Genomic DNA, 12455 nt, shown 5'->3' with positions numbered 1-12455 from the left:
GTGACACAGTGGCAGGCCGTCAGGGCCTGCAAGGCCTTCTCTGCTGGCCTAAACAGAATCACAAAGTTATAGCTATTTTATAATTGAATAATTTTTCTTAAATACACTACATGTATTATAATTTATAAAAATATGTTTCCCATTATCTTATTTTCTCATTGCACAGCTACTGTCTTCCTCAGTTGTTCTGCTTCCAGTGCAGCTTGTTTTAAGTAGAGCTTTTATCCAAGTCAGTTGTAAGAGTCATATGAAAAGAAAAAAAGAGTTTAAACTATTGAATAGACTGTCTCACTTACTCACAGCAGTTGGATTTAATCCTTATTTGAGTATAAAAGGAGTGCTATGTTGTGGACTCCAGAAATGTTAAAAGAAACCACCCTAAATCTTTGGCTTACCCCCACTAACCCCCAACGTTTGTTTTTTTTAACTTTGAAGTACTTATCCAGCTAATAAACATTTGATACTGCTCATAATGAAGATGTGATTCATGGAAAGGTCATATTAAAGATTTCTGCAACATGTTCTCACATATTGTTTCCATTGATCATTCAGCATGGGCTAAATTATGTAGATGTATTATTTGTGATGAAATGTAATTTACGGATCACTGAGCAAGAATTCTGTGTATCTTCGTCTACTTCAGACAAAACAGATTATGTTATGCTTTTGAAGAATCTTGTTTTGAAGGAAAGTTGGGTAGCTTCTCAAAAGAAAAAAAAAAAAAGACTGTTTTGTGGGCCCCAAAAATGAAAATCAGCCTTGTTTTTAGCTTTGCCACCAGACCAAAACATTTGTTAGGTCATACAATTTTCTACACTTAAGTATAAGACACCAAAATATGTTTCTAAAAGCTTTCCATCCAGGAGATAATAGAGATTGTAAAGCACAATCCTGCTGAAAACGAGGATGAATAAATTAGGGAGACATACATCAAGAGCTCCAGTGTGGACGACATGTTCATGGTCAACTTGATGTCACATGTAGTGACCTCCATTGGTCAGAGAGAAAGGATTCAAAGTTGAACTGAAATTCAAACTCTCCTTATGTATTGTTTAATGAATATACGCTACAAGATATGTGTAAATATATGCTGTAAGGTCTGTGCACAAAGTATGATTCATTTTCCATTGTTCACGTTGTATAATGAACAATGTCAGTTTTGGAGTATTGCCTAATGTCATTAGTCTACTTGTGTTGATGTAAATGTTTTCTGCTAGTTTGGTAATGCTGCCTAAATGCGGTTAATGCTTTATCTGAGTCATTGTCGCATTGAATGAACACGCGCAATGCAATTCAGCACCAAAACATCAGCTTGTTACAATACACAACTTTAATAATGACAATTGAGTCAAGGAAGTCAAGAGTTGGAAACAGACAGCTTCAAAGAAAAAGTTGCCCGTTTTCAAACGTGTTTGCTTCAGCGATCAATTTATGGAGAGCTAAAGAAACAAACAAATATTATAAATAATGAACACAATATTTAACTGTCATAAAGTCATATTTCTGCCACTTTCCCACAGTTGAACATGAATAAACTGCTAATGAGCACAAACACTGAATTATTTGTATGTAATGATTCATTAAATATCAATTTATTTAATTAAGGCTTCTTAAACTATTTTGGTGAATGTTTCAGGCTCTCGTAGTTTTGTTGTCTAAACCTAATTATGATCTTTTCCTACTAAGTATTTTCATTGTATAAACCTAACTATGTATTTCACAATCTTTTCCGAAACCAAATTACGTAGTTTTGTTGCCTAAACCTAACTAAATATTTTACATTCTTTTCCTAACCAAGTAGTTTTGTTGCCTTAACCTAACTGAGTTTCCTTTAAAGATGGAACTTCATTTTGAAACGACTGTATGCAAGTAAAGAGCTGAAATGTACAACGTGTTGCTGGCGTTCGTAGGAAAACGCACCAAAAAACGAGGAGGTATTGTATGAATTGTATGACGATTATTAATTTGATTAACTAATCATCATACCATGATACATTTGAACACATTGGCAGCCCTACTTCTAACATAACATAAGTATTTTTACATCGCGCCAATGAAATTACAGCACTGATATTTTCAGTTTGACTCAAAAACTCTCACTGCCAAAAAGTAAATCAAACTTCTATTACTTCTTTTCGGAAATCTTAAGTTTTTTATTTGAATTTCCATCTCTCACAGAAGTGCCTCTCCCATTCAGTAAAAGTGACATTGAGTGATACTTACAGGTTGAGCGGCTGCCATGCCGGCCACTGAGCCTTAGTCTTAATGACAGTAAGTACTTCATCTCCCTGCGAAGAGAAAGAGACAGACACAGTGAAAGGGGTACATGAGGCAATTTGTCTCAAAATGAATGACTATAAAGCGAGAAAAAAAAGAGAGAGACATTGACAGAGAAAAGACCAAAATTGACAATTTGACATGACCGAGAGTGAGTACTCTCATCCAAGGACAGCAAAGTGTGTTCCACTTCTCGGAGGCTTATGAGCCTCTTATCGGTTATTGGGACAAAATGGCTCCGTGCTGTAGTGTTATTCTAGCGGGGAGCCGCACTCCCACCGCGCTCCTTCGTTTCTCCGCAGCATTACGGCCACTTTATGGACTGCACAACACATTATCTATCATTATGCATCGGACGAAGCCTTATTATTTGGCAGAAAGCAGCAAGACAAATAGTGTGGCGCTGCAGCTGATTAGAACAGAATGAGAAAGTCTGTATATATCCTTTCTGGTTGGGATATGCCCAAAAGAAAAATGCCTTTTATTCTCTGGTTGACTGAAGGTTTCACAGTCCCTTTGAAAGCCTCCCGTCTTCCCTGGGGCAGTGTGGAGAAAACAAGTGCATGTGTGTGTGTGCGCGCGCGTGTGTGTGTGTGTGTGTGTGTCTGTTTACAAGTCAGTGCCCATCCTTCTTTTTTGTAGCAGCCTGGGGCTCTGAGGCCTCAGACCTCACTTCGTCTTCTCACAAACACATGAAACACACACAAACACATAGATGGACACACACAGATAGGTGTGTGTGTGTGTGTGTGTGTGAGTATAGGCAGCCAGAGGAAACACACAAACTGGCATTGAGTCAAGAAAAACCAATGGAGCAATGGGTGAATATCCAGACAGGAAGGATGGAGAAGAACGGTCCTTTAATTTGTAGTGTCTGGTTAGAGGTTATTGTCTCAAACTTCAGTGCATGATGTGATGTAAAGTGAACATGGCTACAATCAACAGTGGAAATACATTTAGATTGGATGTTGGTGTGCAAGCAAACACTTCTTGGTTAGATTTTAAGTATGATTTTAAGCATGATTAAAACAAATCTATATCAGTATACTGATTCCATAAAGCCAGTTAAACCAGTACTAATAGTTTGGGAGGAGCCTTATCCCAATTCCACACTAGACAGGAAATGATTCAAGGCATGAATATGGATGTCAAGCAAATTATGGCTTTGGAACATTTCTAAGATTTGAAACAAAATATTTATTACAAAATACATTTTTTTCAAAGATCTAAAATGACCAATGTTCGTGTTTACATCTTGTGTGATAAGGGCTGCAACGATATATTGTATATAAGTAGTGGACAAACTCACCATGACGTCACCCATTGGTTTTTGGACTTCAGCGGGAGGAGTTAAGTAAAAACAAATGCTGACTTTTTTAGGAGCCATCTTGGATTAGGGTTAAGTGACCATATTTGGATGGCGGAAGATGATGCCATGTACAGCTCTCGTAGGGGAGCAATCTGTCAATCACATGGTAGCCCCGCCCTTAAGTATACTCCACTTTTATGGTCCTTTTTCCTCTAAATGGAATCATAATTTACGAAATGAACATCATGCTGTATTGAAGAAGACTTGAAACGAGGGAGTGAGACCACATTAACAATGTTTACTGAGATAATAAATCAAGTGCGAAGCAGGGTCATTTTCTCATAGACTTCTATACAATCGGACATCTCTTTGCAACCAGATAAGTCTCCCCCTGCTGGTCAGTAGAGAGAATGCAAATTTAAGATACTATCGGCTTCACTTTTCAGACCCAGAGGTTGCAGCCTGGTAACCATTAAAGGAACTACACGTCATGTTTTTCCTACCTCGGTAGCTAAACTGCAAGGAAATCAATGATTACACGTTTCTCACTTTCTAGATAAACATGATGAAGGTAATTGTCATTCCCTCCACCCTCTGCCATTACCAGAAATTCTCCACACTCTGGTTCAATTTAGGCTACTAACAAAAGCATCCTATTCTATTATCCTATTTCTTTGGCAGCCCTCAGCCTGCATCATGTAATACAAAATGCTTCGTGGAGGTCGGCAGGAGATGTAAATCCCCCTGTAATGGTCTTGTTTGTTTGTGGTGATCATTGTAATGGCACAAAATGACTGATTTACCCATGTTTAAAAGCACATTACATTTTCACAAATGTTTTCAAGGAGAGAAGAAAGAGTGGAACATGAGGAGAGGGGGGTGGAGTTAGATACGGAGGACATCATTTTGGACAAGAAGAAGAAGACGAAAAGAAACAAGTGTGATTATACAAAGTGATGCGAGGAGGGGGAGAGGGTGGGACAAGGAAAGTGATACAGCGGAAGAGTATGAGGATGGAAAGAAAAGACGAGAGAAGGATGAGGAAGCAATAAGTTAAAATGAAGACAGAGTAGGAGAGCAGGATAATGGGACCAAGGTGGATTGGGGCAGTAACAAGGGAGACACAGCTGAGAGGGAAAAGAGGGAGGAAGCGGCAGCAATGCACTTAAAGGACGGAATGAAAGTCTGATAAAAGAGAGGTTAAAAAAGGAGTAGATGAGAAGAACAGGGGGTCATAACTGATGCATAGTAATTCATATACTCGCTAGCATGATAACACTTCCTTCACTCCCTCTCTGTACTTGATCCTTTGTTCCTTACTTCCCTCCCTCCGTCCCTTTCAAGGTTCAAGGTTCATATATTGTCATTCTACAACATGCAGGGTTGCACAATGACATGCAGTTTAACTCCCTTTATGCTACACAAGAAAATGGTAAAAGGAGTCTGATTCAACTGGCAAACTCACAGTCCAATCGTTGCAGTGATGGAAAAATGTGGTTATGATAAAAAGGATCCTTTCATTATGGTGCTGAATTTGTCATTTTGTCATTTGTCATTTGTCAGAATTGCTTTGTTTCTTGCAATAAATCATAATACTTAGCCAATTTTAGTATAAATACCAGCCCAATATTAATACTGTTAATGGTCTACATGGTGAACAGATCACCATGTAGACCACGTTGCATCCTCCTTTGCGGTACCGTCGGAGCAGCATCTTGGCGATTGCCTCAGAAAGGCTAAATGATAAAATATATAAGGCTACTGTTTCAAATCAGAGTACTCACAAAAGAACATAGCCCTATCAGAGCGCTGGATGTATTTTGATTTTATGAATGATTGTCTGTGAAAATCAGCAGAGTGAGACACATAGAAGCAGCTGTTCTCTTCCTCTTGTTAACTGCATGCCTCAGCCAACGAGTCAAGTTCAATTTTACATCCATGTATGTCCAAAATATTTAACTTTATCATTTTATTCTGTAAGTCATTTGTGTGAAATTGTTATTATCAGCATATGAATTCCTGAGTTGCCAAAAATGTGGTTTGTGAGGTCACCTTGACCTTTGACCATCAAATTTGAATCAGTTCATCCTTTAGTCCAAGTGGAAGTTAGTGCCAAATTTTCAGAAATTTGCTCAAGATGTTAACGAGAAAGGGACATACGTACGTATGGACAGCTGCTCTGTGAGGCTGTACTTTGGTCATGGTTCTTTGAGCTATATGCTATGACAATGAGGTGCAGATATTTAGCAGGTATACTAATTACCATGCTCACCACCAATGTTTAGCATTTTAACATGCTGACATTTGCTAATTAGCTCTAAACACAGCTGAGACTCATGGGATCCTCCTTAGTTTTGATTTCAAACGTTCTGACCCAACCATGGCGCTAGCTGAAAAGTTAAGGGATCACCTGAGTGGGACACAAATGTGTGCCCCGAATTTCATGGCAATCCATCCAATAGTTGCCCCAACCTTTCACTCAAAAAAACAAACGTCGACCTCATGGTGGCGCTAGAGAGGATCCCCAAAGTCAGTCAGATTCATTCTGTTTGTTTGAAAAAGTCATATCAATCCATCCAATAGTTGAGATATTTCAGTCTGGACCAAAGTGACAGACCGAATCTGAATCTTGAACGCTGAATCTTTACATTTACTGATAATGACAGTTGTCACTAGTTGCCCTCGTCTTAATTCTACGCAATAGAAACTCAAATATGTTCCATTACATTACATTACATTACAGTCATTTAGCAGACGCTTTTATCCAAAGCGACTTACAATAAGTGTATTCAACATCGGTTTTCGAGAGAACAACTAGTCACCAGAACAACAAGTGCATGTCCTTTCCTCAACCAAGCATCTAAGAGCATAAACCAGAACCAACGTACAGTGCAGAAACAAACAAATGCAATAAGTGCCACAAACTAATATAAAAACACTAAGTGCAATAAGCTAGTATGAATACAATAGATGCTAAGTAAGTGCTAAGCAGAAGGGTAGGCCTTCTTGAAGAGGTGAGTTTTCGGCCTGCGCCGAAAGATGGGCAGCGACTCTGCCGTCCTGACGTCAGTGGGGAGTTCATTCCACCACTGTGGGGCCAGGACAGAAAACAGCCGCGACCGGGTCGATCGGCCGCAGGGACCTCTGAGCGACGGGGCAACCAGTCGCCCCGAGGTAGCAGAGCGAAGTGGTCGGGCCGGGTTGTAGGGCTTGACCATGGCCTGGAGATAGGAAGGAGCTGTTCCTTTCACTGCCCTGTAGGCTAGCACCAGAGTCTTAAACTGGATGCGGGCTCTTACAGGTAGCCAGTATAGAGAACTGAGAAGGCAAGTTGTGTGGGAGAACTTGGGGCGATTGAACACCAGGCGAGCTGCAGCTTTCTGGACAAGCTCCAGAGGTCTGATGGCCGACGCCGGGGCTCCGGCAAGTAGTGAGTTGCAGTAGTCCAGGCGGGAGATGACAAGAGCCTGGATTAGCACCTGCGCCGTCTCATCAGTGAGGAAGGGGCGAATCCTCCTGATGTTGTAGAGCAGGAATCTGCAGGAGCGTGTAACCGATGCAATGTTTGCTGAGAACGACAGTTGGTCATCCAGGGTCACAACCAGGTTTCTCGCAGTCCGAGTTGGCGTCACCACGGTATCATCAATGGTGATGGACAGGTCTAGGTCTAGACAGGTCTAGCCCATCCCCTCGAGGGTGGATAGGAGGATCTGGTGGTTAACAGTGTCAAACGCCGCAGACAGGTCCAGGAGAATCAGGACAGAGGAGAGAGAGTTAGATCTCGCTGCGTGAAGCGACTCCGTCACCGCAAGGAGGGCTGTCTCAGTCGAGTGACCCACTTTGAACCCGAACCGGTGAGGGTCCAAGAGGTTGTTTTGATGGAGATAGGAGGATAGCTGAGTAAAGACAGCACGTTCAAGTGTTTTGGAAAGAAAGGGTAGAAGAGACACCGGTCTGAAGTTCTTGACATCAGAGGGGTCAAGTGATGGTTTCTTCAGAAGGGGGGTGACTCTAGCAGTCTTGAAAGCTGTGGGAAAGCATCCTGAAACAAGAGATGTGTTCATGAGGTGGGTGAGAAAAGGAAGGAGTTCAGTCGCAATAGACTGAAGAAGAGGGGAGGGGATCGGGTCAAGGGAGCACATGGTGGGGCGGTTAGATGTAACAAGGTTGAGGACCTCGTTAGGGGAGAGGGGAGCAAGATAGGGTAAGATGGGGCATGGAGAGGGGAGGGAGAGCTGTGAGGGAAGAGCTGGAGATGGTAGAGAGGGAGAGGGTGGACAGGGAGAGAGTGGACAGGGGGGCTGAGAGAAGGAGGATCTGATATCGTTTACCTTCTTGTCAAAGAAGTTGGCGAAATCGTCAGGGAGAAGGGAGGAAGTAGGAGGAGGGGGTGGGGGTTGGAGGAGTGAAGAGAAAGTTTCGAAGAGTTTTTTAGGATTGGAAGCAGAGGTTAGGATTTTGGAGCTTTTTTAAGCATTAGACACAATGTATTTTTTTTTTTATATCTTCAGATTGAGGCATGGATTTTCACAACGCTTGCCAATCACACAGGAAAAAACACTTGCTAATTTAGTATTTCCAAATTGACTCTTGTGTTTTGCAATTGCAGGTGATTTACTTGCATAATGGAAGCATTCCATCATATAGCTTTTTGTGTGATATTTCCAGACTTCGGAGTACATTTTTTCTTGACGGCTGGATAGAAACATACCTGTGTGGACAGGCATAAAACAGAGACTATTCCTTCCCAAATCCCCTCAGTGGTCTCACTTCTGCCGTTTTATCACTCACTCACGTTGGAATGAAGTTTTGCCTGGAGGGACTCTACGCGCAAAGCACGGGGCTCTGTATTGTCCTTCCAGAGTCGGCCTAATAAAGGAAAATGAGCCTGGGGACTAAGGGAAAAGGTGTCTAATAAAAAAAATCAACACCGCACTAATGCAATTACAATTGCATTGGGGCTGTGGAACAGATGGATGACTGTCCACTATGTTGAACACACACATTGTTTTATCCAAAGGTGATGAAACAACCTGTCCTTGTGGAAATAAACTGTTATTCCCCTCCTCTAGGGAGATGTCTTCGATCATTTGTCAAATGTAATTTCACAGAGACACACACACGCAACAATTTCAGCTCAGCAGGTTATTTATCAACCACCTGTGACATGGATATGAAGCCAAGGGCCATACTGTATCATCTGTCCCATTACATTGTCATTTACGTGTCCCTCTAGCTAGCTGCTGTAATTGTACAATCCAAAATAACAACCCGAGTTCCCCTATAGCGACACAATGGATTTGAAATAAACAGAGCCCATATCTCCTTTCCCCTGCAGGCTCGCTAGTTGCAAATCACAATTCAATATTTAATGAAGGAACATTTAATGTGATTTTTTCAAGGCATCTGATTAACTCTGACAGTGAAAAGATTGCCGTTTGAAATGTTTCTAATTTGAGTAATAACTTGATAATTCTTCACTGTGTCTCCTGGATATATGAGTGTATTCCTTCCTGTCTCAATGTACTGTTCCCAATCATAGCTCATATTCCAGCAATTTCCATCAACATTTTTAATACGCCACAATAAACCCACACTTAGAGCTCCAGTGTTGAAAACAATGCAGCACCGCAACCCACATCAGAACCACATTTTTATGAGACTTTGACGACTGTGTTTCCAATTGCAACGATGGCAGCAATGACGCTAAAGGCAAATACTTTAATATCAGGGTGTAAAAACATGGTGTTTTATTAAATGTAGCCAATTAAAGGCCTGGCGTTTGTGAAGAAGTATTTCCTGATGGTTTTGGATTATCTGCTACAACAGCAAACACAACAGACAATGTTTTTTAACACATTCCTCATTAAAGCCCCTGAAAACTTGGTTTACCTAAGTATTGTATTTCTCTACAATATTATATTTATTCATAGGTCAGGAAGTGGAGGCCACAGGAAGCGGTTGTCTAGGCGGAATCCTGGTTTTGGCACAGTGTGCTGGTTAAAAGGGTAGCCTGAGACCTTGAGAGAGCCCAAGGGAAGGAGAGGTTTAACAGGATCCAGATACGAGAATGGGAGGAGGAAGTAAGTACACGCATGGGAACAAGCCATCAACCGCAAGATCCCTTGGTCAGAGTTCTGGAAAGCTGAGACACTCCAAGTTCTTGATCCAGCTGGTTTAAGACATCGTCCACAGCTCATCCAACCTTTTCCACTGTGGTCTGGCAGAAACACTGGGTTGAGTTGCTGTCTACTGGAAAAGGACGTTAATGGTGGCATCCCTCAGGTTCTGGGTGCAACAGTAAGTGTAAATCTGCACAGGGATTGCCTAAACAAAGAAGGCAATTGGCCTTGTCAAGGAAGGGGGGAAAGCCGTATCATCACCCAAGATCAATTGTGTGTCTTGACACAGCTCGGGACTGGCAGCTGAGGGTTGACCTAGAGATGCAAGTTGCGAGACACCATGGTAGAAAGTGAGACCAGGCTCAGGCCAACATGGCCTTGATGTCCGAAAGAGCAAGGCAAGTGCTCCTGCCATTATTCAATGTCCTCTGGGAAGACCAGATGGAGGAAGCCATGAATTTGAACCGTATAGGCTAGTCCCTGAGCCAAGGATGCAATGCACAATACGTGTCCATTAAGGTTGGCTGCAGAGGCTTTGCCAGTCAATCCCTATGCAGAGCATTCAAGCTCCTTGGCACCACAGGACAGTGTCATCAGGAACATCACTGATGCCGCAAAAAAAGTGTCAAGATGGCTGTGGATCCACAAGGGTGACCCATGGACAACAAGCGCTACTTGGACAAGCTACGATCGATCCCGGCTGGGTCTCCTGGCTGAGGGTGTCTGATGTTGAAAGACCCAAAACACCAGTTGAAAGTGAAACACTAATGCTGAAAACCCACCAGAGCAGCAGTACAGTGAAGCCTGCCATGCTATGTCTATGGAAAGCTGCAGCCATAGACTGTATGTAAGAATTGGACATAGTCATCGTGACATCACCCATTGATTTACAATGTTTACTGAGGCAATAAATCAAGTGAGAAGTAGTGTACTCATAGACTTTCATGCAATTAGACTTCTTCCTGCAATCAGAAGAGCTAACCCTTGTAGCCAATAGAAAGTTCAAGTGTAAGTCACTTCCATATTGGCTTCACTTTTCAGAACCGGAGGTAGATGCCTGCCTTGGAAGGCCTTACCGAGCTGAGTGTGTGACAGGTTGACTTATGTTACAAAGAATTTCTTTCCACCTAAAACCCATGAACACGCCTCCCTGACACAAAAAAAAGTTAATTATCATGGCGAGCCGCATTTCGTGGCGTGCGCAAAAGAGCTAATCTGCTTCACCAAGACTGTGTGGGGGTGGACTGACCAAATCATACAGTGGCATGGTAACATAATCAAACCAACAGCTGTCATCAGACTTTGATTCAAATGTTTCTGCATAGCCTCTTTCAAACCAGACAAAAAACCAATTCCCAAGATTTTGTAAGTTATCTTTGGCAAAAGATAGTTTGTGTAGGACCCCATTGTTCAAAACAAGAAGCTGATTCAAACAATGTATGGGCCTTTAGACAATGTATGCGTTTCTTACATGTGTTGACACACCTGCACACATTACTTACAGTATGCTTTCTGTTAGTGTAGTGTTTCATATGCACCTTTCTTTGTGCACTTTGCTGCTGTGTGTTTCTGTGACACAATGATTTTGTTAGTGTGCGTGTATCTCTGTGTGTGTCCCTTCCAAGATATTATAACCCGAGGGCTTGGTAATCCATCACACCAGTGTCAGGTGTAATATGTGACACATTCACCTGAGGAAACGCTGTCACATTAGTCAGCATGGTTCACTGTTGCGCTCCGTCTTGGCAGAGTTCCCTCTCCCGTTTGTTACAAAGAAAACAGCTGCAATTAATAACGGCTGAAGAATGAGGTGAAGTTATGATTTTCTTTTGTGGCGTGAATGCATCCTGCCCAGAACTCTGTGGTGCAGGCCTGTATATGCATGAATATTTGTATTTATGTGAGAAAAATCCCAGCCACAGATCATCCCATTTTAAAGTCCTAATATACCTCTTGCTGGCACAACTCGCTGATTTGTTTATCTGTTTACCGAGCCATTTAACTCCAGGGTAGTTTGGAAAAATGGATGACTCCGCTGAATGAGCAAAGAAGTCATTTTCATCAGTAATGTAATGTAAAAAAGAAAGAAGTGGAAAATATGAAAAAGGATGTTGTGACAGATGAGAAAAAACAAGAAAAAAGCTTTCAAGCTGAGATAAGAAATGAGATGTTGCCATTAGAGTGAAAATAAATCAACTGCCATAAAAGCCCTTTGAAAACGGAGGTTTTTGACAGAGAAAAAAAAAAATGTGGAAGCTTCGGCAGAAAGCCTTTTGAATTTGCGTTTGAAGTGGATCTGGAAATGGAGATGATGTTCTTTTCAAGACTGCAGCCACTCCTCTATGGCACCTCAAAGGCTTTTGGACCAGGCACTAGGATTTGAATTTGAAACATCATTATCATCAAGATCTTCCGGAGGGTGTGAGAAAAGAGGAGAGTAAGGGGTGGATAGTTTTGTTAACCCGTATAATTGAGTGCCTTGTCTCCTGTAATGAAGGTCTTGTACCATTGGGGTGCTTCTTGTCCCATCATGCCCTGTCCAGTGACTCCCCTGTCCTGTTCTGTGTAATTCAGAGCCAGTGGTGACTCTGATTTCTTGTCATCCGTTTGCAATCACTCAGGTCAGGTGAACCTCAAATGATTGGCTCCGTTATTCAGTCGTTTGGGGAAAAAGAAAAGTCCTGTAATCTTTTTTCATCAAGGACATGAATGTAGGCTTTTTCTATAGCAGGCTATGGATGCTGGAG

At 41.9% G+C, this 12455-nt stretch overlaps 1 protein-coding gene across 1 annotated transcript in view; it reads right to left on the bottom strand.

The window, feature by feature from the left end:
* The window catches only part of LOC116398895 (spondin-1-like), a 99299-nt gene that overhangs the window by 17966 nt on the left and 68878 nt on the right, over positions 1-12455 (bottom strand). Inside the window, exon 7 of the mRNA XM_031875641.1 lies at positions 2224-2288. Within this exon, the coding sequence (XP_031731501.1) occupies positions 2224-2288 (65 nt within the window). The remainder of the gene's footprint in view (positions 1-2223; positions 2289-12455) is intronic.

Source organism: Anarrhichthys ocellatus, unplaced genomic scaffold (assembly GCF_004355925.1).
Source record: "Anarrhichthys ocellatus isolate YVR2014 unplaced genomic scaffold, GSC_Weel_1.0 scaffold93, whole genome shotgun sequence".
In the NCBI taxonomy this organism is placed as follows: domain Eukaryota; kingdom Metazoa; phylum Chordata; class Actinopteri; order Perciformes; family Anarhichadidae; genus Anarrhichthys; species Anarrhichthys ocellatus.
This window is presented reverse-complemented; position numbering and strand designations above follow the sequence as displayed.